Source organism: Physeter macrocephalus, chromosome 19, assembly GCF_002837175.3.
Source record: "Physeter macrocephalus isolate SW-GA chromosome 19, ASM283717v5, whole genome shotgun sequence".
NCBI classification, from domain to species: Eukaryota; Metazoa; Chordata; class Mammalia; order Artiodactyla; family Physeteridae; genus Physeter; species Physeter macrocephalus.
This window is the reverse complement of record NC_041232.1, coordinates 55,544,344-55,569,924: the sequence shown is the minus strand read 5'-3', so window position 1 is coordinate 55,569,924 and position 25,581 is coordinate 55,544,344. Positions and strand designations below refer to the sequence as shown.

Genomic DNA, 25,581 nt, shown 5'->3' with positions numbered 1-25,581 from the left:
TTTTTGTGCCAGTACCATACTGTCTTGATTACTGTAACTTTGTAGTATAGTCTGAAGTCCGGGAGCCTGATTCCTCCAGCTCCATTTTTCTTTCTCAAGATTGCTTTGGCTATTCAGGGTCTTTTGTGTTTCCATACAAATTGTGAAATTTTTTGTTCTAGTTCTCTGAAAAATGCCAGTGATAGTTTGATAGGGATTGCATTGAATCTGGAGATTGCTTTGGGTAGTACAGTCATTTTCACAATGTTGATTCTTCCAATCCACTGTGTCAATTTTAGATCTATTAACTTTATTTTATTATGCTAGGCATAGGATCTGTGAAAGTACTTAGGTGTTTGTTTGTAAGATTCCCGAGTGACCTTTATTTTCTAACTTTTTATTTGCTTTTCCCCCCTATTTCTTCCTTTGATGTTAGGCCATCAGCCATTACTTCCTGCTCTAATGAACTGTATTTACTCCAGTCATCATGTTTTCATCTTCCCATGTACTACTTTTTATCTACTTTGTTCTGATTAGGAAGGTAATTAATCTAATTAGAAATGTATAAAATAAGAAGAAAATAGTTCAGAGTGATATAAATGAATTCTAAGTGTAGATATCACAGTATCTATTGTGTTGCTATAAGGATTTTTTGCCTGGAACTTTCTAAATCTGAAGTCATCAAATTAAATCTCTGCTGCAAAGTAGGAATTCTACCTCTTTCTTATTCCTGAGAGAGCTATCATCTCAACAATTCAATGCAGGTATATCAAAATCATCCAAGACACCATAATCCAAATTGAATAGTTCTAGTAGCTACAATTATCTTCCCTATTTTTCAACAAACTCAGTCTCCCTAAAATTTCCATCCATTGATCTCAGTGTTAAATAAATTTCCCTTCTGTTATGATGACAATCTTTCAAATACTTGTTTCCCCAAGTCCTTCAAGACTGCATTCCATAGCTTTTTCAATAATTCAAACAAAATGGTTCCCCAACACTATACTATCTTGACCTTATTTTAAGGTGTTAATATTTCTTATAAAGATTCCATCTGAACCTGATTACATATATCAATAGCTGAAGTGAATTTATGAATCACTTTTAAATAACCAATGTAGTTACAGATATAGTTTTTAAAAAGAAAAGTGTATGATGTGGATCTAAGTCATAATCACTCTGGAAAAAAGAATTTTCATAAGAAATTTGACAATGACTCACCATAGACATCTGAGGGTCAGGAACTTTCACTATCTCAAAGCTTGTTAAGATTGGAGATGACTCATCACCATCCTGGATTACAGCATAACAAGTTTAAAAAAAATTTTTTTAACCAAATGGTTAAAATGTCATACATGATCGTGTGCACTCTAATGTACTTTAATTAATGAACATTGTTCCTCCCTTTAAAAAATTATCTTCATTCAACTATATTTTAAAATACATATCCATTTTTTACTTTTGTTGCTGATAAAATATTTTGAGAAAAATAAACTCTAACAATAAAAATAATCTGTATTATAGTTTTTAGAGATATGAGGTCTGGAAATTAGTAGATTGTCTTTGTCCAGATTTTGTTTTAAACTTTGTTTATAATGACTGAGTCAAAATAGTATGTCCTAATTTTCAAACTTAGAACAAGAAACCAAAGAGTATAATTAAAATATGGCACAAGGGATCTGTCTCATCATTTGCAAAAACTACTAAGTGGATATTGGTAATTTTTCAAATTATCACAATTAAGTTCCACTCAGATAAGTAGAATCTTAAATGTGGGTTAACATTACTCAAACTTATATACGACTAGAAATTCAGCAGCATTGCTTCTCAGAGGATACTTACTCAATGCAATGCAAATTTGAATAGCAAGAATCAATCCATCAATTCTTAAGAAATAAATCTGTCTTATTTTGTTGGTATTATCATTTTTGAAGAATTTTGGCTTTTACTTTTATCCAATTCAGGCAAGAAAGGTAATTCTGCATAATAAATGTCACTGCATACATCCTGGAAAAGGATAAACTAATTAAGGTTGAAATTCATTTCCTCACAACTGTACACCTAGCATCAAGTTTTTCTGTCAATTTCCAAATGCTAGCATATTTTCAATTTTAGATATGAGCAACAGAATCAGGAGAGACTGAAAGAGGGGAAGTATTGTGACTTTACTTTAGGTTCAGTAATTGAGTCCTAGAGAAAACCACAAATTCCCACAGCCACTGTTTAACAGGCTGGTTCGCCATCACAACATCAGAAAACACATTTATCAGCCCAACTGTGACAAGTAATCTTCACTAAGGCTATCTGTCACATAAGACAGGTGACAAGAAAGTCTATTTACATTAGATTCAATACACTGGCCCAGCAATCTTTACACTAAGTGGAAATATGACAGGGTAGGTAGACAGGCATTAATTTATGGGCAATTTTCAAGAAGCAGTAGAAAGGGGTCAAGAACCTTATCAAAAATACTTGAAATTCTTCTAATTTCTATTCTGTTATTATTTCATCTATCATCAAAGCTGTCTTACAAAAGATCCTTCAAGTCTCCAATGACTGAAAGTACCATTACCATTAGCATGCTTCTGCAATATAAACTCCATATGGGCAGGAAATATTGCTTTTAATGAAATTACATATAGTAAAAATGTAAAAAGTGATTTTATAAGATGTATTGGTAACAAAACAATTTCACTCACCTACATTTCCCTTTTTAATGTAGTCTTTCTAATGAATTAACAAACAATATTAAATAGTCTACCTTCTTATCATTTTTTTCCCCCTGAGAGTACTATTTATAAAATAAAAAGCTGAAACAAGTTAACTTTTCCTAACCTTTTACTTTAGGAAGGAGTACAAGCTAAAGAGAAAAATACATTAACTTGAAAAGTACCAGAAAAATGATCAAAAATTAACTATACAAACCCTAAACCTTCATTATGAAAACATCTTTCAAATAGTAATTTAATAGTTATAAAACATATATTTTTAAAAAATCACTTGTGACAACTTTAACAAATAACACTAATGTGTAAAGGTAATTTAAAAGTGCTGCTTCTAATGAACAAATAAACTGCATATAGCTTAGCTCTATGCTAGAAGAAATATTATTCTATTATGCCATGTATCGAAAGTCTGTCCTCATTCACACTGATTCTGATTCGCACTGTCCTCATAAGCACTTGTCTCAGTACTTCCAAAATAACAGAAGGTACCTAATTTATGTGGTTTTGAACTATGCATACTATTTTTTCTGTAGTACTAAAATGAAGACCCATAAATAAGCATTTAAGGCACAGATATTTTTCAAGTAGCTAGATATCAAATATACAACTACTTTCTTTTGTTAATGAACAGACCAGAGCAAATTCATAACTTTATATTCATTACCACTCAGCCTACTGATAACATGGTTTTCTTAATTCTGCATAATATTATATAAATGAACATTTATAAGGTATTTCATAAGAATACTTACGTTGGAATTGTTACATATACAATTCCAACACATTACATACACACTCAAATAACATACCCTTACAATTCGACAGCCTACCACATAAAAAATATGATTACCTCTTTTTACTTTTCAAATGGACACTAATTGTTAATGAAGCTACTGCTTTCATGTCTTACTTGACAATTTACAGAACAATTAATCAAAAAGTTTTTAATCTCTTGCATATTTATTGAATTCTATAACCCAGAACTGCATTACATGAGTGAGCAGCTTTTGTAATCTTGTTGTAGCTATATGATTTGATTTGTGTATATACAAACAGCTGCTGCTGACAGCTGTCTGCTGCCATTCTGCAGCCAAAGAATTCATCCCAGCAGGAAAAACAGTAAATTTTTTTTAATGTTTCCCCTCCCTTCTACTTTAGAGACCATAAACAGTTCCAAGGAAAATACCTTTTCATAATAAACAATACCATATTCCTTATCATCACACTTGACACATCGAAATTCAACCATCAAGTACATGAAATTAGAACTTCGTTTTTCACTCTAAAAAAAAAAAAAAAAAAAGATTTTTTATGAAAAATGATTTTCTTCAACATCAGTTTGTATCATTATTCCCAATTCAGTAATACATGAATTCTATCAAATATAATTTAAAATGTAACAAATTTTTATTTCATTATTATAAATGCACTGTTTTACACAGCACTACTATTTCATTATATACAGCACTACCGTTTTACCCAGAAGTGTCTACTACTCACTTATAACTCCCTCCTCAAACTTACTGACATTTTTGGTTTATTCAGTAGTATGAATTCTATTATATAACATTTTAAAGGTATTTCATATACATTTGCAGGAGAATTATTTTATTTAAAAAAATTTGTATTTCTAATAATTTTAAGCAAAGAACAGTTCACCCTTAAACCACATGGACTAATCTAACTGTAGAAATTAATATAAGTATAACAAAAAACAAAAGTAAAACAAAGTATGTAACTAAGGACAGAAGTCATTTGAGCTTAACAGATACAACATTTACAAGTTTTTCACAATTTATAAACGGTCTTAAAATAACTTGTAATCATTTGTAAAGTTTTATCAATACACTTTAAATACACTGGGAATAGTTACTTCTTCCCCAACATATAAAATGCTGATTGTGTGTATAAATGTGTCCCCTTAAAAAAGCAAATATTATGTTAATAATGAGGTGAAAATAAAATGAAATTTAAAAGGGTGATTAGTCCTGACCCAAAACAGTTTGAAAAATGGCTTTAAATCTATATGTATATAATCATAAAGATCTAAGGAGGTCACTTAAACTGTTCAGCTTTATGAAGCATATTATAATCTATTATGATAATAGACAGCCTCCTATCTTTTAAAGAGTGCAGATAGAGTGAGTGAAAAAGGCTGGGCAAAGTATGCTCTAATGTTACATTTTCTACACCCAGGGGTATCTAAGTTGAAGAATAGAAAAATTAAAAATATTTTTAAATTAAAAATAGGAAAAAGAAAAAAGCATTTTGATTAAACTATTTTTGGAATGTGACTATTATCAAAATTCAAAAAAGTAAAATTTTATTCCAGTTTCAGTATATAAGAATGTATTATGAATACATTTAGAAAAGATGCCCAGTATTCATACTGAATATAAATGTTGTTAGATGCTACTAATTTGTTTTTAAAAAATGAACAATGTCGGAATTTAACTTTTCTAAGTGTTCACTGTAAAATGACAAATTTCTCTCTTTCCACCTGCTGAAAACTGTTGAAAGAACACAAATCAAGGCAGTTGTGCCACGTGGTGATCACTATAAGCTACGCATTTCACAAAATTGCTATTCCTCTCTCCTAATGTGATTAATATATAACCATTATTTCTGCTCTCTAGACATAGAACATTAGGCCAAACATCTAGTATTTCAGTGCTAGTGTACAGAAAAAATTTTTTTGTCGTTTTAACTTTTGTAAAGAGTTTCACTGAAGCCATCTTTTCAATGAACATATTCTGGACTAATACACAAGATCAAGAAAGCACACGAGGGGCTTCCCTGGCGGTGCAGTGGTTGAGAGTCCACCTGCCGATGCAGGGGACACGGGTTCATGCCCCGGTCCGGGAAGATCCCACATGCCGCGGAGCGGCTGGACCAGTGAGCCATGGCCTCCGGAGCCTGTGCTCAGCAACGGGAGAGGCCACAACAGTGAGAGGCCCGTGTACCGCAAAAAAAAAAAAAAGAAAGCACACGAATTACTTGAACCATGTAAACTCATTAAGTGTGCACAGCCCTATATGTACTAAATAAGACAAGGAATATCTTAATTAGGGAGAGGAATTGCTATTCATGACTTAAGGTAACTGAAATGAAGAGGTTGTTTTGACACTATTTTGACAGATTTATCCAATCAACTTGGACATAAACTGCCATATGGAGAAAGAGAACATACAAGTGAGGCATCAAGCTTAACACGGGCTTCACTTATATGATATTTAGTACACTTATGATATCCACTACCTATTTTGGGGTTCAAGAGAACACTAAAATATAAGAAAGGCAGATATCCTAAGTTTTCCTTTTATTAGCATAAACCTCACAACTAGAGGTAATCCTCAATGCTCCCACATTTGAGAAATACCTGGCAATAAATAGTTCTTCTAAAAAATTTTTCAATTAAAATTCTGGAGAAAATATTTTGAAATTAAAAAGAGGGATACAACCCACCTCATTTATCATTTCTATTTCTCTAAATGTCAGTCTGTCCAGCCAATCTACTTTCACCATGTGACCTTGTCGGTGAGCTTTGGTGAGCTGCAAAAAATACATAATGGAGAAAATTTTAAGAGACAGATCTCACAGAAAGGAGGATAAAGAACGGTAATGATCATCAACATGACACTGGAAGTACTAGCTAATACAAAGAAAAAGGGAATAAATGATATACAGATTGGGAAGAAAGAAATAATACTTTCTTTATTCAAAGGTGACATGATCATTTATGTAGAAAATATTTTTAAATGGACAAAAAGCTCCTGGAACAAATAAGCAATTACAGCAAGGAGGATACAAGGTTCACATATAAAAGTCAATCTCTTTCTTATATATTGTTACCAGCAATCAATAAGTAAAATTTGAAAATTAAAAACACAATATCAAAACACAGTATCACTTACATTAGTGCCTCCCAAAAATGAAACTGGCATAAGTCTAACAAAATATGTACAAGATCTATGTGAGGAAAACTACAAAACTCTGATGAACAAAATCAACGAAGAACTAAATTAATGGACAGATACTCCATTCAGGGTAAGATGACTCAATATTGTCAAGATGTCAGTACTTCCCAACTTGATTTATAGATTCAAAGCAATCCTAGTCCAAAAAAAAAAAAAAACCCAGCAAGTTATTTTGTAGATATCAACAAACTGATTCTAAGGTTTATATGGAAAGGCAAAAGATCTATAATAGCCAACACAGTATTGAAGAACAAAATTGGAAGCTATATATTACCCAACTATAAGACTTAATATATAGCTACTGTAATCAAGACAGTGTGGTACTGGCAAAAGAATAGATAAATGGAACAGAATGGAGTCCAGAAAGAGTCCACATAAATAGAGTCAATGATCTTTGACCAAGAAGCAGAGGCAAGGCAATAAAATGGAGCAAAGAGTTTTTTCAAATATCGCTGGGATAACTGGACATGTACATGCAAACAAATACATGTAGACAAAGACCGTATACCCTTCACAAAAATTAACTCAAAATGAATCACAGACCTAAATGTAAATCGCAAAATACAAAACTCCTAGAAGATAACACAGGAGAAAACCTAAATGACCTTGGGTATGGTGACAACTTTTTAGATGCAACACCAAAGGCATAATCCATGAAAGAAATCATTGATAAGCTGGACTTCATTAAAATTTAAAAATTCTGCTCTGTGAAAGACATTGTGAAGAGAATGAGAAAACAAGGCATGGACCGGGAGAAAATATTTGCAAAAGGCACATATGATAAAGGAATGTTGGCCAAAATATACAAAGAACTCTTAAAACTCAACAATAAGAAAATAAGCAACCTGATTTAAAAAATGGGCCAAAGATCTTAATAAACAACTCACCAAAGAAGAGATATGGATGGCAAATAAGCATATGAAAAGATGCTCTACATCATATGCCATCAGGGAAATGCAAATTAAAACAATGAGAAATCACTAAACACTTATCAGAATGACCAAGATTTGGAACACTGAGAACACCAAATGCAGGTGTGAGGATGTAGAGCTACAGGAACTCTCATGAACTGCTGGTGGGAATGCAAAATGTACAGCCATTCTGGAAGTCAGTGTGGCAGTTTCTTACAAATCTAAACATACTCTTACCATACAGTCCAGGAATTGCCCTCCTTGGTATCTACCCAAAGGAGTTGAATACTTAATGCCCACACAAAAGCCTGAACATGGATATTTATAGCGACTTTATTTATAATAACCAAAACTTGGAAGCAATTCAGATGGCCTTCACCAAGTGAATGGATAAATGGATACATTCAAACAATGTTATGCAGTGCTAAAAGGAAAGGAGGTATATCAATCAATGAAAAGACATGGAGGAACCTTAAGTACACATTACTTGCACATTGCTAAGTGAAAGAGGCCAATCTGAAAAGGCTAGGTACAGTATGATTCCAACTAAAGAAAAGGTATTGATAAAACTATGGAGATAATAAAAAGATAACTAGTTGCCCAGGGTTGGGGGGGAAGAAGGGATGTATAAGTGGAGCACAGAAGATTTTTAGGGCAGTAAAACTACTCTGTATCATTCTATAATGATGGACAAATGACATTAAATATCTGTCAAAGCCCATAGAATGTACAATATCAAGAGAGAACACTGAGGTATATGGTCTTTGGGTGATTATGAGTTGTCAGTATAGGTTCATCAATTGTAAAAAATTGTAACAAATGTACCACTGTGGTGAGAGGTGTTGACAATAGGGGAGGCTATGCATGTGCTGGGGCAGAGCGTATATCTGTACCTTCCTCTTAGTATTGCTGTGAATGTAAAACTGTTCAACAAAAATAAAATCTTTAAAAAATCAGAAACAGAAGTGTTATGTCACCTTCACATTTCATACATTCCTATACACAACAGAAGTCATACACAACTATCAAGATAAGAAATGGACTTGGCTACAGACTAATCATCATAGTTTTTTACAGAAAAATAACAAATTTTAAATGGTCTATAATCTGCCATCTAAACATGCTAAAAAATAATGAAGCCTTTGCTGAAAGTATCTCCATGTTCTATATTTCTTACATTTTGATTATTACAAAGGGAGAGAATTATAATGATAGTTCTTCAAATTGGAAATAAACTTCTATTTTTTTCACATCTCAATATGAAAAATAACAGACAGTTACATACATAAGGCATTTCTCTGGAGCCTATAATTTACTGCTCTAAGACTTAAGCACATAGGTGTGCATGTGCGCTTTACTTTTAAGAAGGAGTAATAAAAGAATTAACGGTAATAAAAGAACCAGTGGTAAAAGACTTTCTAGAGTTGCAGTTGGGAGAGTCCTCTGAAGGTCTTACATACCAACCTACCCTTGGTTTCACAAATTAAATAATACATTGACCCTTCAAATACACAGAGAATTCAAGATAATTTCCAAGGTCCTCAAACTGAAACTAGATTTTGTCTTAGAAAGTGTAATTTTAAACATCAGCATTATTTATGTATCAAATCCCCTCTTTCTTCCTAAACAAATTCATAGCATAAAGCAAAACTGAGCATTAAGGGCTTCAATGGTAGCTTGTCTTTATGATTTGTCTTCATTTCCATTATACATGTTATGATGGTATTCCTACAAGAATGCCAAACACTTCTACCAATTATTATCTCTCTCACAGAACTAAAAATCTTCATAAATATTCTTTATATTCCTCAACTAAGGGACTCATCACAACTACATGGTCATACTATTTCAGAAATGAAAATAGTAGCTTCATACAAAAAGTCTGAGGATCACTGTAATATAAAAATATTATCAGCTTAGTTTTCTTCTGAATAACAAATTCCTTTTCACTTGAGGTAATCTCTAAATGAAAATGGATGAGGCAACAAAAAGTGCTTAGCACTATTACTCACACAAAGCAGGGACTAAACATTTTGCTGGCTCTGGTGGAACATTAGACAAATACACTAACATGGAAACAGACTAAGAATTAGTTACAAGGGAGCCAAAAGAACACCAGGCAATGTGACCTAAAGGAAAGAGTGCTAGACTAGGAGCCATTAGACCTGGGTTCTAACCCTAGCACTCCATTTTCGAATTCTGTCATTTTTGAACCCTCATGTACAAAAAGAAGTATTAATTTCTATTTCTGCTAGCAAAATTCAAATAGGATAATGGATGCAAAATATGATAGGCAGTATTATTCCATACAGTCTTTAAAGAATTATATTCTCACTCATTTTGCCACATGTTCCAAACTAGTTTTTTAAATGAATAAAAATATAAAGGGTCATATCACATCAACTACCACACTGAAGTGGCAGAGCTAGGATTTAAACCCCGGGTCTATAAAGTCCATATTCCTTTTATCAGTCTTTGCTATCTCCTCTATTGATGTATTCATAGTAAAAGATTTAAGTCTAATTAACTTTTGTAAATTTTTAAACACAAGTTTCATACTTATGATACAGTAGTTGATTCTCCACTAGTTTCCTTTGAGGAAAAAATTGACAATAGCATATTAAGTTTAGATGTGGCAGAATGTGTTGGGCATTTTTCTCTCCCTTACTAAATAATCAGGCAAATCGAAAATTTTCTAAAGTCATTTCACTAATTCCAGAATTCGTGTTTGCTGCTAATAAATATTACTTCCTATATAGCATATTCTTACCTTCTGTATTTGAATACTAAAAGATGACCATTCTCAACCTTACAAATAGCAACCAAAGAATGCATGGTCAAGGATGGTAGTACCATAAATTGGTAAAGCCATTTTGGAGTACAAGTTTAAATTACCTGAGATATATTCATATTTGTGCATCATTTTTTTCAATATGGAAAACTTAGACATAAAAGAATGTAAATGTCTATCAATAGTGGGAACTGTTAAGTAAACTATGGCACACACACTAAGAAATACTATAATCAAAAAGAAAGAAAAATCCATATACCCCGATAGGAAACATCCCTATGACACTGTTGAATGCAAAAGCAACTGCAGAATGAGAGGTACCACTTATGCTATGACTGTTAGTTTACAAGTTTGTCTCACACCAGACTCTTGAGATTGACAGCAGAATTTCTAGATATTTCTCTGTTTGAAACAGTTTTATAATTTCTGTTGCACTAGAAAGTTACCACTCAAAATGTCCCCTAGCTACTTGTGCTATTTATCTGATACTATGTAACAAAGCACCACAAAACTTAGTGCCTTAAAACACCACTCATTTTAATATTTTTCATGATTCTTGGAGACATCAAGAAGTCATTTTCTTGAGGACATCTGGATATTTTTTTTCTCTTAGTCTAACAGTCTCTCATGAGACTGTTGTCAAGTGGTAGCTGGAGCTGGAATGTCCAAGATAGCTTCACTTACATTTCCAACGCCTTCGTGGGAAAGGATGGGCTCAGGTGGGAAACCAGAGTGGTGGGGCCTCTCTCTTTCTGAAGGTACTCTCAGTGCTGCTCCCTCTCCAGGTAGTCTTTCAACATAGTCACTCCAACTAGGTAGCTGGACTTCTTACATGGTGGCTCATTATTCCCCAAAAGTGCAAAAAACAGAAGCTTTCAAGTTGTCTTAAAGTTTAGCCCTGGAACAGGCATAGCATCAGTTCAGCTGCATCATGTTAGTTAAAATGAGTCACAGAGCTAGTGCAGACCGAACATGGAAGCTTGAGTATCAGGAGGCATATTTCATTGAGGGTCACCTTTGGAGACTAGCTAGCACAGCATTTACTGGACAATCTAAGCATACAGTTGATTGCTCAATTGCAGAAGAGCAAGGGGAGAGAATTTGAAGGTGGCAAAGCTAGCTCTTGACTGGACTTCAGGTATCAGGTAGTCTAGAATTAGCTATCACAATTCCTAAATGTTTAGGCCTTGCCTTCCCCTCCAAAATAAGCTCTTACAACTCTCCAACTGATATGCTACACTTCAGCCACCCGTTTCAGTTCTTCAGACAATAAGGCCTTTTACTTTTAAGACTCAATGCAGATTAAATAATTAAATATTAGATGAAAAATTTTCCTAAAAAGTTTAGAGAACTATAAAGCACTATGCAAACTTTAAGCAGCTGTTATTAGCCCATAATCTATGTCACTTCATCTCTATAGGTGCTGATGATTATGTAGACAGACTTGGGTGGTTTTTGCCAGTCCAAAGCAGTTTCCAATTGTCTCCAGTTTGAGAATGTCTATAGATAATGAAGACCAAAAAATGAACTTGAACAGTTTATATTTCATTTGGGGTCTGACCTAGATCTTCCAAATGAGAAAATCTGCATTCTGTTAAACAGCAGGGTAAAACTAAGTAGAAGCTGTTTCAAATTGCTTGTGGGTACTAGGGTACCCATCCTAGAAAGCAGCTAGGTCAAGATATCAGTAAAAGAGTCATTCTCTCTTTTTAAGGAACATAAGCTTCTACAGAATTCACAAGAAACCGTATAGAGCATGGAAGAGAAGCCCACTGTCACAGAAATAATAGCATATTTATTGAGCTCAAACTTCTCCAAGAATTAAATAGCAAGGGGTTTTAAAAGCTACTTAAATAAAAGAATCTGTGTAAGAATCAAATAAGAACATGCCCAGGAAACTGTTTGGAGTACTAATCATGTATATCAGATTTAATGGGAGGACAGATACGTGCTTGAGGAAGATGCCTCAGATTAGTAGGTGTTCAATACAAGTACCAAGGATGGAAATAAAAGTAGGCCAACTTGCTACACTGTATATAGACTAGGAACAGCAGAGAAAAGAAACGTCAAACTGGATAGCTATCCCTGGGAACAGATAGACTTCCATGATCACCACAAGTCACAATTCTTTGCTCCTTATTTGTATCTGCCCTACTAGACCATAAGCTTCTTGAGTGCTAGAGCTATGAATGGTTGACAGAACCTAGCATTTATCCATTCAATGAATATTTATATTTATTGACAGGACTTCTAATGTGGAAGGGTGATAGAACAGAAAACAAATGCTTGTATACTCTGCAATTTGGTTCAAGAGCTTTGGGGAGCAAGGGGAAGGGAGTGACACTCAAAAGGAAGCTGGAGGAAACAATGATTCATGCCCTTAGTCACTTTTCCCTAGTACTTGTATACTTTCAACATAAATATATACTACTTAATTTGCTGTTGTAAGTTACAAACTTCCATCAGGTCCTCTACTCTGGAGATAAGCACAGAATGTTGAACAAAAGAAGCAAGTTCCCTGCCTTCAAGAACTTAAGGTATGGGTGAGCCATTTGTATGGTAATGCCTATATGCCCATATGGTAAATGCTTATAGGTCTATATACAAATTGAAACAGTAATATGAAAGTCATGAACAGGGTGATGTGACAGAAAATAATGGGGGTTCTTGAGAAGGCCTCTCAGGCAGGTAACATTAAAGCAGAGACTTGAAGGATAAGGAATAAGTCAAACAAACAGGATGAAATCTTCCATGCAGAGGAAATAGCTTATTGGTCAGCACATCAGGGAGTTTGATGTACCCAGGTATTAAAGAGAGACTAGGATGGTAGTTCTCGGTAAATATTTAGGTAAATCAAGTTCTCTGCAAGGTGGACAGTAGGAAGATCTACACATACATAAGATGCATACTGGGAATCATCTTTCTTGAGGTTCATCATGATCTAGATTTTTCTTTATAGTAGATACCACACTTACAGCCTAAAGGAAGAAGGGGAAGAGTAAAAAGAACCGAAAAATGTTTATCTATTTCAAATCTGCCTAGGAATCTGTAGGGAGGTAAATGGGGAGAGACAGACCCAAAAGTAAACTGGAGAGAAAATGGTTTCCGCTTTACCAATTTTCCCTGGCCAGTTTCTTCCATATTCATATACCCACTTTATCTTTACAAAAGGCATCAATTGACATGTATTAATCAAAATACGAGACACATGGCCCAAGTTCACATATGCTATGAAAGGTGGGCTAGTTTTGTTGGTTTATCAAGACACGGTATGATAATTCACAGAGTTTATTATCTACCTGTGAAAACAAGATGAACAACAAGATGAACATAAGACAGAATATAACTGATAAAAGAATTCAGAAATGTACACCAAACTTTGACCCTGGTTTTAAGCACCCACATACACCTTATGACTATGTCTGATAATTTGGAAATACAGCATACAAGCACATATCAAGCAAGCCATATAAAAATAACTTAAAGGGCTTCCCTGGTGGCGCAGTGGTTGAGAGTCCGCCTGCCGATGCAGGGGACACGGGTTCGTGCCCCGGTCCAGGAAGATCCCACATGCCGTGGAGCGGCTGGGCCCGTGAGCCATGGCCACTGAGCCTGCGCGTCCGGAGCCTGTGCTCCGCAACAGGAGAGGCCACAACAGTGAGAGGCCCACGTACCGCAAAAAAAAAAAAAAAAAAACTTAAAGAACAATTCTCACTTTCTATTTTCAAGCTAGTAGAAAGTTTAAAGTGGATAACGGATTTACAACAGCACAGAATTGCAAATACCCTGAACAGTCAACCATAAAGGATTGCTGAAATGAATATCCACACTATGCAAAACCTGACAGTCGTTACAAATCATGTTATGAAAGCATCTTAAATGACCTGGAACAATTTTGAAACATCATTAAGTGTAAAAGCAGGATTCATTTAAACACACAGACAATATGATCCCAAATTAAAAATAAATACATATACATTCCATACATTACATACATACATACATACATACATTTATTTATTTACCAAAAGCATATCAACTAAAATATTAATGATGACTATTGTGAGTAGAGGATTAGAGGTGATTTTTACAGTCTTTGCACTTTAACAATCTTCTTCCATTGCAGATGTATGTTAGCTTGTATTAACAGAAGATAAGTTATTTAAAAACTAAAGTTATTTTAAGAAAAATTAACTGCGGAGAAAATTCTGTTGAGAAAACCATAAAAGATTAGCATTTAACAAGACGATGCTAAATAAAGTTACATTACTTCATAATAAACTCAAAGAATAAAGACCCATCTCATTAATTTAACTCAATCGTATGAAATGAAAACCAGGTATCAACAGAACTGTTCTCTCTCAAATTATTTCTTCCGAGGGCCTTTCAACTGGGTCCAACTAAAAGCCCATATAAATTAAATGAGAAAAAAAACCCATATAAATTAAAAGCTGCCACTTTTCAATATGCAGTTAATAAAAACTCCTATATAAACAAATGTACAGGCTTAAGGTTTCAAACTTTACTCACATCAAGAAACTGTAAGAGGGGAGTTACAAGATAAGTGGATTTTCCAAAATAAGTAGCTATACAATAGGTGATGCTTTGGCCAGATACACTTATGCTTTCTTAGGAAATCTTAGAAGAAAAAAAATGACAAAGCTGTATTTTCTTTTTTCCTTTTTTCCCTCCACCACTTGAAAAAATAAACAAAAAAACCCCAGTCTACTTCTGTCACCAGATGGAAAACTTTCAGATTCAGAGGGCCTATGTGAATGTTCAAAATTTCTCTTGACACATTTATAGGAATATTGGCCAATAAAAATGCTTGGTACTACCATATACAAGACTAATTTTTTTCCAGCATGATCATAGAGGGTTGTGTTTATTCAACTACCCCATATCTCCTTCCTCTAAATTCCCTCAAGTTAAAGGTTATAATGTAACTCTTTCAACACTAACACTTCCCTAAGCCTAGACTAGAACTGAGCATAAGTACTCATTAAACAGAATACCATTATTGGTCAGTAATCTATTTGCAGGATGCACTATGGCTCACTGAGAGATTTTTATTATTAAACAGTATAATTCTTCAATAAACAATGAGTCCTATCTGTGTCAAATCAAATACAAGCTACACAGTAATTTATAATTCAAGACAAAATATAGTTGTATAGGGCTTCCCTGGTGGCAGAGTGGTTAAGAATCCACCTGCCAATGCAGGGAACACGGGTTCGAGCCCTGGTCCGGGAAGATCCCACATGCTGCGGAGCAACTAAGCCCGTGCACCACAACTACAGAGCCTGTGCTCTAGAGCCTGCGTGCCACAACTACTGAAGCCCACACACCTAGAGATTGTGCTCCACAACAAGAGAAGCCACTGCAATGAGAAGCTCGTGCACCTAGAGCTTGTGCTCCACAAAAGAAGCCACAGCAATGAGAAGCCTCTGCGCCGCCATGATGAGTAGCCCCTGCTTGCCGCAACTAGAGAAAGCACGTGCACAACGCAGCCAAAAATAAATAAATAAATAAATAAAAATTAAAAATAATATACCCAGCAATCCCACTACTGGGCATATACCTAGAGAAAACCATAGCCAGGACATGGAAGCAACCTAAATGTCCATCGACATATGAATGGATACAGAAGGTGTGGCACATATATACAATGGAATATTACTCAGCCATAAAATGAAACAAAATTGAGCTATTTGTAGTGAGGTGGATGAACATAGAGTCTGTCATACAGAGTGAAGTCAGAAAGAGAAAAACACCATATGCTAACACATATATATGGAATCTAAAAAAAAAAGATGGTTCTGAAGAACCTAGCGGTAGGACAGGAATAAAGACACAGACGTAGAGAATGGACTTGAGGACACAGGGAGGGTGAAGCGTAAGCTGGGATGAAGTGAGAGAGTGGCATGGACATATATACACTACCAATTGTAAAACAGATAGCTAGTGGTAAGCAGCCGCATAGCACAGGGAGATCAGCTTGGTGCTTTGTGACCACCTAGAGGGGTGGGATAGCGAGGGTGGGAGGGAGATGCAAGAGGGAGGGGATATGGGGACATATGTATAAGTATAGCTGATTCACTTTGTTATAAAGCAGAAACTAACACACCATTGTAAAGCAATTATACTCCAATAAAGATGTTAAAAAAAAATTCACTTAAACTGAGATTTAAAAAGGAGTTGTATCTGTATGTTAGAGTTTGCACCTACACGTATTATATTTAATTCTCACAAAGAACAGGAGTTTCTTCTACCTTCCTGATTAATGAAGTCTTAGCCACAAATCTTCAATTTTACTTTGAAATTTTACATGTGTATCTTACTCAGGAAGAGTGGCATTTGCCTCTTAAAAGTTTCATTCAGGGCTTCCCTGGTGGCGCAGTGGTTGGGAGTCCGCCTGCCGATGCAGGGGACGCGGGTTCGTGCCCCGGGCTGGGAAGATCCCACATGCCGCGGAGTGTCTGGGCCCGTGAGCCATGGCCGCTGAGCCTGCGCGTCCGGAGCCTGTGCCCCGCAACGGGAAAGGCCACAGCGGTGAGAGGCCCGCGTACCGCAAAAAAAAAAAAAAAAAAAAGTTTCATTCAGTTTAACTCCTCAGAGATTAATGTAGTCTTAAAAGCATGTTACTTTCTAGTTTTTTGGCAGAAACTATAGCTGTAAAGACAGACAACAGATTTACAGAACATGAATCGATATTCTTTTAGGGCTCAGTCTTTCACTGGCAAAAACTAATTTAGTCTACTTGCTACCATCGATTTCGAGACAAATCTAAAAGTTTTGACAGTCTTAGACAACAGTAAGCAAATCAAAGTGACTGATAAAAAAGATTCTACCATGTATCATTAGGAATAAATTTATAAGAGATTCCCAAACTCTTCTTTTATGACACAAAAGAAAAGCAACACAGAATCAAATCTAATACACTATGTTTATAAAAGTTACACTTATTATTTATACAAAAACCTGTAGCTAAGATGCAGTTTTTTTTTTTTTTTTTTTTTTTTTTTTTTTGCGGTACGCGGGCCTCTCACTGTTGTGGCCTCTCCCGTTGAGGAGCACAGGCTCTGGACGCGCAGGCTCAGCGGCCATGGCTCACGGGCCTAGCCGCTCCGTGGCATGTGGGATCTTCCCGGACCAGGGCACGAACCCGTGTCCCCTGCATCGGCAGGCGGACTCGCAACCACTGTGCCACCAGGGAAGCCCATTTCTGTGATTTTTTTTTTTAAGATGCATTTTTGATGACATAGATGGTGCCACTAAATAAGTTTTACAGCCTTGAATAATTTCACTAAGAACTGTCTGACATTTAGAAGAAAAAAATCCCTAAAGATAACGAATATTCATTTTTCCTCCCTCCCTTCCTCCCTCCCTTCCTTCCCACTAAAGGCACACTGAAGAAGTAGTTCTGTGTTAGACAACCTAATTGAGTTAGTTGACTTTCATCTTCTTCATCAAAGTGCTCTTCAGCATAAGGGAATTAACCAAATAACTTGGCTAAGTAGTAACTGAATTCGAAGATTAGTGAAAGAGGTAGTAAGACGGCACTTGTTGACTTATTATTTATTGTTTTCCCAGTACTAGAAAGTTAAATGTCTGAGTTTTAAAGTTATGTATATATGTAATTAATATTTTTATTTTTATTATAAAGCAAAAGTATGCAGAATAATATTAGATATCCATGTATTCACTGTCAAAACTGAACATGTATTGTTTGCCTTGTTTCACTTTTTTAAAAAGATGAAAAAAATCACAGATATTTGTAAAGACTTCCCTCATTCTTTCATTTCAATTTGCTTTTTTAAACTTAATGCTGTTTTTGATACTTATCCATGTTAATTTACACGGCTCAAATGCTTTCATTTAAACTGTTGTATAGTATCCCAGTGTACGAGTAAATCAGTTTATTATTTATTCTCCCAAAAAACTCAACTTTTCGTGTTATTATCAGGGCTGAAGTGAATACACGTGTATGTATCTCCTTATGCCCATAAGTGAGTTTCTTCAGTGTAGAAATCTAGGTGTGAAATTGCTGGATTTCCAAGATGAAAATCTATACATTTTCTGTTTGGTTTATTTCTAAATATCACGTAGTTTTTGTTGCTAGTGTAAATATCTTTTAAAGATTTTATTTTTAGAATGGTAAAAAGGGAATAATAGGAATTTTGGAATAATAACTGATTTCTGTTTACTAATCTTGTATCTAACAACATTATTATTTATAACAGTTTGTCTAATAGTTCTTCTGACTTTTCTATGTAATCATCATCTGTAAATAATTTTTATTTCTTACCTCTATACATACGGTTTTCTTGTACTGACTAGTACAAGAAACTCTGGTACAATGTCTAATCGGAACAGTAATAGAAGCATCCTTGCTTTGTTCCTGACTTTAATGAGAATGTTTCTTACATTTAACCATTTGCTAAGATGCTGGTTATAGTTCTTGATATATTTCTTATATCAGATTAAGAAAGTCCTCTTTTATTTTACCAAAACTTTATATGATGAATGTTTGTTGAAACTCACCAAAAAGTTGGTAAGATTGGGAATCCTTTTGACCATATGATTTTTTCTCCTTAATTTAATATGCAGGAGATAGTTAACACAACAGGCTTGAAGCTGCTATCTTTAGAAGGACCTGCTCGCAAGGATGGCCCTCGGCAAATGTGTGAGAACTTGACTTCTGAAACATTCTCTAAGGGGTATAGATGTTTCACTGTGGCTAGGCTGTTTGTACATTGTAATTTATGGTGAGCACCTGTTTTCTTTCTGGGAGGCCAGAATTTTGGCAGTTGAGGGCAGAGAATGCCTGTGTGACCAGACCCCCAATAAAAAACCTAATTTCTGAGTCTCAAATGGGCTTTTCTAAAAGGTTTCATTTTTCTTCCTGGAGAAAGCAGCACACTCAGTGTCTCTTCCTGGGCTGGGAAGGGGAAGCATAGGAAGCCTGTGTATGGATTTCTCCAGACCCCACCTATATTTTTTTCTTTTACTGAACCATCTAGTTGCATATTCTTACTGTGTTGCTTATAATAAATCTTAGCTGTGATTACAACTGCCTCTAAGTCCTGTGTTTTCATCATCTCATCTTGGCGGACCCCTGAAACACTCAATACTGTGATAATAATGTACACTAATAGATATTTTGTGTTAAACTGTTCTTACATTCTTGGAATACATCTTGTTTGGGCATGATATATTTTTTAATCACTTGATTCAGTTTGCTAATTTTATGCTGAAATTTTGCATCTGTATTTATAAGTGAGAACTGTCTATAATTTTCCTTTCTCTCACTTTTCTTCTCTAGTTTTGGTATCATGGTCATATTGATCTCAGCAGGCTTTGTAGGTCCAGCTTATAAAACCACTTGAGTTTGAAGAAAGGAGAATAAAGGGGGAAGAATTACTCTAACCAATATTAAGGTTCACTGTATAGCTATAGTAGTAAATAATATCTTGTTCCTTTTTGTTTTGATTCCTTGATTTATGTTTTATGGTTTTATATTACTGTTTTATTTTTAAATAGTTTTTTAAATTTTCAATATTCCATTATCTGAATTTCTGGTGGATATATTCCAGTTGTTTGTTATGATTACTGATTTTAGCTTCCATTGGTTTAAAATTTTAGATTGCAAACTCATCTTTTGTAGGGCTTACTTTCCTAAGTGGTTATACCTATTTTACTGCTACTTCATATTATTAGCTGTTTGTTGGGGGAGGATTTTCAGTTTATCTTAGTCATCCACATTACTGAAACCAGAAACCAAACCAAACATTATTGGCTTATCTGCTATTGATGTTAGAGGAACCTAGAGAAAGAAAGAGATGTATTAGAAAACTAAGGCTGGCAAATGTTTTGATGTTTACAAATGTGATTTATAAGCTAGATATCATTTTTGTTTATAAATCCAAGAATAGATTATCAAAGTGATGACTTACGTGGACTTTTAAACCAGTACCCACATAATGGTATTTGTAGTTAGATTTTAGAGAAAAGAAGAACATGGAATTTTCAGGGAGTTGTTTTGGTAATTAAAAGCATTACCTTTTATTTTATGCTTTTAAAATTAATGGAACAAAATTTATGGAAGATTTAAATAGTAATGAGGTACATTATAACTGGGTAGAAAGACTGGCAGTCAAAAACCCTGATTTATAGCTCTCACAGTGGCTCATTGAATAACCAGCTATTTCTGTATTTGTGGACATTTTTCATTGATAGAATGTGGTCAGCTGGACTCTACTCTCTCTGTTAATTACAGGAATCATAACAGTGTCATCATCATGATGATTTTTTTCAGCTATTCTGAAAAGGAAACAACCTCAGACACCATTTTCTTTATAGTATAGCAAGTTGATTAAGTATACTTTTCTTGCCTTCTGAATACACTTCTACCCTGAAGTAGCTTTGTGAAATAATTTTCATGAATAAACTGACATTCTGGGTAAAATCAGTTTAAGAAAATACATTATTTAGTAGAACCTATTAATGATCTGTCTCCCTTATTATAATTATGTAATTTACTATTTTCAGAATATAACATGAAGTTCCTAGAGATACCTTCAATTTATTTTATGTTAGGGCTTTTCGGGGAAAGTTGGTATTCTCTGTAATGTCTCTTTACATTAAAAAAAGTGTCCTTTCAGCCACATGTAAATCAATGAAGTTAGTATACTCCTTCACACCAAACACAAAAATAAACTCAAAATGGCTTAAAGACTTAAATATAAGACATGACACTATAAAACTCTTAGACGAGAACATAGGCAAACATCCTCTGACATAAGTCGTAGCAATACTTTCTTAGATCAGTCTCCCAAAGCAAAAGAAATAAAAGCAAAAGTAAACAAATGGGACCTAATAAAACTTGTAAGCTTTTGCACAGCAAATAAAACCATAAGCAAAATGAAAAGACAACCTATGGAGTGGGAGAAAATATCTTCAAGCAATGTGACTGACAAGGGCTTCATTTCCAAAATATACAAACAGTTCATACAGCTCAATATCAAAAACAAAACAAAAAAACCCCACACCCAATCAAAAAGCGGGCAGAAGACCTAAACAGACATTTCTCTAAAGAAGACATACAGATGGCCAACAGGCCCATGAAAAGATGCTCACCACTGCTAATTATTAGAGAAATGCAAATCAAAACTACAATGATACCTCACCTCACACCAGTCAGAATGGCCATCATCAAAAAGTATGCAAATAATAGATGCTGGAGAGGGTGTGGAGAAAAGGGAATCCTCTCACACTGTCGGTGGACGTGTAAACTGGTACAGCCACTATGGAGAACAGTACATAGGTTCCTTAAAAAACTAAAAACAAAGTTACCATGTAATCCAGAAATCCCACTCCTGGGCATATATCTGGAAAAGATGAAAACTAGTTCAAAAAGATACATGCACCCCAAGATTCACAGCAGCACTATTTACAACAGCCAAAATATGGAAGCAACCTAAGTGTCTATAGACAGATGAATTGATAAAGAAGATGTGGCATGCATATATAGTTTCTATTATATATATTATTTAATATATATTATATTCCACTACTCAGCCATAAAAAAGAATACAATATTGCCATTTGCAGCAACATGGATAGACCTAGAGATTAGTCATACTAGGGAAGTAAGTCAGACAGAGAAAGAAAAAAAAAAGACAAATATCATATCACTTACATGTGGACTCTAAAAAATGGATATAAATGAACATATTTACAAAACAGAGACAGACTCACAGACATAGAAAACAAACTTATGGTTACCAAAGGAGAAATTAGGGAGGGAATAAATTAGGACTTTAGGATTAACAGATACACACAACTATATATAAAATAGATAAACAAAAAAGACCTACTGTATAGCACAAGGAACTCTATAATATCTTGTAATAACCTATAATGGAAAAGAATCTGAAAAGTTTATGTGTGTGTATATGTATATGTACACACATATATCACTGAATCACTTTGCTGTATACCTGAAACTAATACAACACTGTAAATGAACTATTCTTCAATTTAAAACAAAAGGTTTGTAACAACCAGACACACCCTTTTAGTATAAAAGAAGCCTGAATTCTACCTCAGGTAAAATGGTTCTTTGGGACACTAGTCCACCATCTTCTCAGTCGGCTGGCTTTCAAAGTAAAATCACTTTTTCTTGCCCCAACACCTAGTCTCTCCATTAATTGGCCTGTTATGTAGCAAGCACTAGGTGCTTGCACTAGGCAACAGTAACAACAACTGAAGCCTAAGTACTATTTGTAACACCAGTTCATTTATAGCACAAATATTTAATGAGTGCTCATTCACCACAGGCAAGTCACTGTTTGATTCACTAGGCACCATCTTTTATCTATACCTAAGGACCTGCAGGAATATACATTGTTTCATTTCATAGTCCCTCTGCCTTTTCTCCTATTTTTCCATTTTAATCTTCTTGATAAGAACGACACATTCTCCATGCAAACTAATTCTTCACAATCTTTAAACCTAAAACACATCACTGATACTTATCTTTGGAAAGATGTTTACATAAAGGATTTAAAGACCTGATTTTAGGTCCTGGTTCTATAACTTACTGTTTATTTGAAAAGTTAACATAAATCACTTAACTTCTCTAAGCTTCCATCTTTTCAGGAGTTAAAAAAAATGTACATTTCATGAGTTACAAAATACTGTATAGAGGAGCTTCAAGATGGCAGAAGAGTAAGAAGTGGAGATCACCTTCCTCCCCACAAATACAACAGAAATACATCTGCATGTGGAACAACGCCTACAGAACTCCTACTGAACACTGGCAGAAGAACTCAGACCTCCCAAAAGGCAAGAAACTCCCCCACATACCTCGGTGGGGCAAAAGAAAAAAGAAAAAACAGAGACAAAAGAATAGGGATGGGACCTGCACCAGTGGGAGGGAGCTGTGAAGGAGGAAAGGTTTGCACACACTAGGAAGGCCCTTCGTGGGCAGAGACTGCGGGTGGTGGAAGAAGGGAAGCTTCAGAGCCACGGAGGAGAGAGCAGCAACAGGGTGCGGAGGGCAAAGCAGAAAGATTCCCACATGGACGATCGATGCCTACCAGCACTCACCAGCCCGAGAGGCTTGTCTGCTCACCCGCCGGGACGGGTGGGGACTGGGAGACGAGGCTCTGGCTACGGAGGTCAGATCCCAGGGAGAGGACTAAGGTTGGCTGCGTGAACACAGCCTGAAGGGGGCAAGTGTGCCACAGCTAGCTGGCAGGGAATCCGGGAAAAGGTCTGGAACTGTCTAAGAGGCAAGAGACTTTTTCTTGCCTCTTTGTTTCGCAGTACACTAGGAGAGGTGATTAAGAGTGCTGCCGAAATGAGCACGAGAGACAGGTGCGAGCGGCGGCTATCAGAGCGGACCCCAGAGACCGGTATGAGACGCTAAGGCTGTTGCTGCAGCCACCAAGAAGCCTGTGTGCAAGCACAGGTAACTATCCACACCTCCCCTCCTGGGAGCCTGTGCAGCCCGCCACTGCTAGGGTTCCGTGATCCAGGGACAACTTCCCTGGGAGAACACACGGCATACTTCAGGCTGCTACAATGCCACGCCGGCCTCTGTTGCCACAGGCTGCCTCCAAATTCCATAGCCCTCCCTCCCCCCGGCCTGAGTGAGCCAGAGCTCCCTTTAATCAGCTGCTCCTTTAACCACATCCTGTCTGAGCTGGAACAGAGGCCCTCAGGACACTACATGCAGAAGCGGGTCCAAATCCAAAGCTGAACCCCAGGAGCTGTGTGAACAAAGAAAAGAAAGGGAAATCTCTCCCAGCAGCCTCAGGAGGAGCAGATTAAAACTCCACAATCAGACTGATGAACCCTGCATCTCTGGAATACATGAATAGACAACGAATCATCCCAAAATTGAAGCGGTAGACTTTGGGAGCAACTATATATTTTTTTCCTTTTTCTCTTTTTGTGTGTATGTGTATGGTTCTGGGTGTGATGTTGTCTGTATAGCTTTGCTTTTACCATTTGTCCTAGAGTTCTGTCTGTCTGTTTTTTCTTTTAGTATAGTTTTTAGGGCTTGTTATCACTGGTGGATTTGTCTTCTGGTTAATTACTTTATAAATCTTTTAATAATTATTTTTTATTCTAATAACTTAATTTAATTTAATTTAGTTTCTTTCTTTCTTTCTTTCTTTCTTTCTTTCTTTCTTTCTTCCTTCCTTTTATGCTGAGCTGTGTGGATAACAGGGTCTTGGTGCTCCGGTCAGGCATCAGGCCTGTGCCTCTGAGGTGAGAGAGCCGAGTTCAGGACGTTGGTCCACCAGAGACCTCCCAGCTCCACGTAACATCAAACAGCGAAAATCTCACAAAGATCTCCATCTCAACGCCAAGACCCAGCTCCACTCAACGACGAGCAAGCTACAGTGCTGGACACCCTATGACAGTGAACTAGCAAGACAGGAACACAACCCCACCCATTAGCAGAGAGGTTGCCTAAAATCATAATAAGTTCACAAGCACCCCAAAACACACCACCAGACACGGACCTGCCCACCAGAAAGACAAGATCCAGCCTCATCCACCAGAACACAGGCACTAGTCCCCTCCACCAGGAGGCCTACACAACCCACTGAAGCAACCTTAGCCACTGGGGGCAGACACCAAAAACAAAGGGAACTAACAACCTGCAGCCTGCAAAAAGGAGACCCCAAACACAGTAAGTTAAGCCATAAGAGAAAACAGAGAAACACACAGCAGATAAAGGAGCAAGGTAAAAATCCACCAGACCAAACAAATGAAGAGGAAATAGCCAGTCTACTTGAAAAAGAATTCAGAAAAATGATAGTAAAGATGATCCAAAATCTTGAAAATAGAATGGAGAAAATACAAGAAATGTTTAACAAGGACCTAGAAGAACTAAAGAGCAAACAAACAATGATGAACAACATAATAAATGAACTTCAAAATTCTCTAGAAGGAGTCAACAGCAGAACTGAGGCAGAAGAATGGATAAGTGACCTGGAAGATAAAATAGTGGAAATAACTACTGCAGAGCAGAATAAAGAAAAAAGAATGAAAAGAACTGAGGACAGTCTCAGAGGCCTCTGGGACAACATTAAATGCACCAACATTCGAATTATAGGGGTCCCAGAAGAAGAAGAGAAAAAGAAGGGACTGAGAAAATATTTGAAGAAGATTATAGT

The 25,581-nt window shown here is 35.8% G+C and overlaps 1 protein-coding gene across 3 annotated transcripts in view; it reads right to left on the bottom strand.

Annotated features, from left to right (window-relative positions):
• PIK3C3 (phosphatidylinositol 3-kinase catalytic subunit type 3) overlaps positions 1–25,581 on the bottom strand; it is a 174,335-nt gene that overhangs the window by 97,214 nt on the left and 51,540 nt on the right. For all 3 annotated transcript variants that reach the window (XR_002891345.3, XM_024120622.1, XM_028480039.2), the window contains exons 5-7: positions 6,171–6,257; positions 3,892–3,987; positions 1,201–1,272 (exon numbers count right to left, since the gene is read on the bottom strand). Coding sequence is in view for 2 of the 3 variants with exons in the window: in XM_024120622.1 (XP_023976390.1) it covers positions 1,201–1,272; positions 3,892–3,987; positions 6,171–6,257 (255 nt within the window). In the remaining variant the exon portion in view is untranslated. The remainder of the gene's footprint in view (positions 1–1,200; positions 1,273–3,891; positions 3,988–6,170; positions 6,258–25,581) is intronic.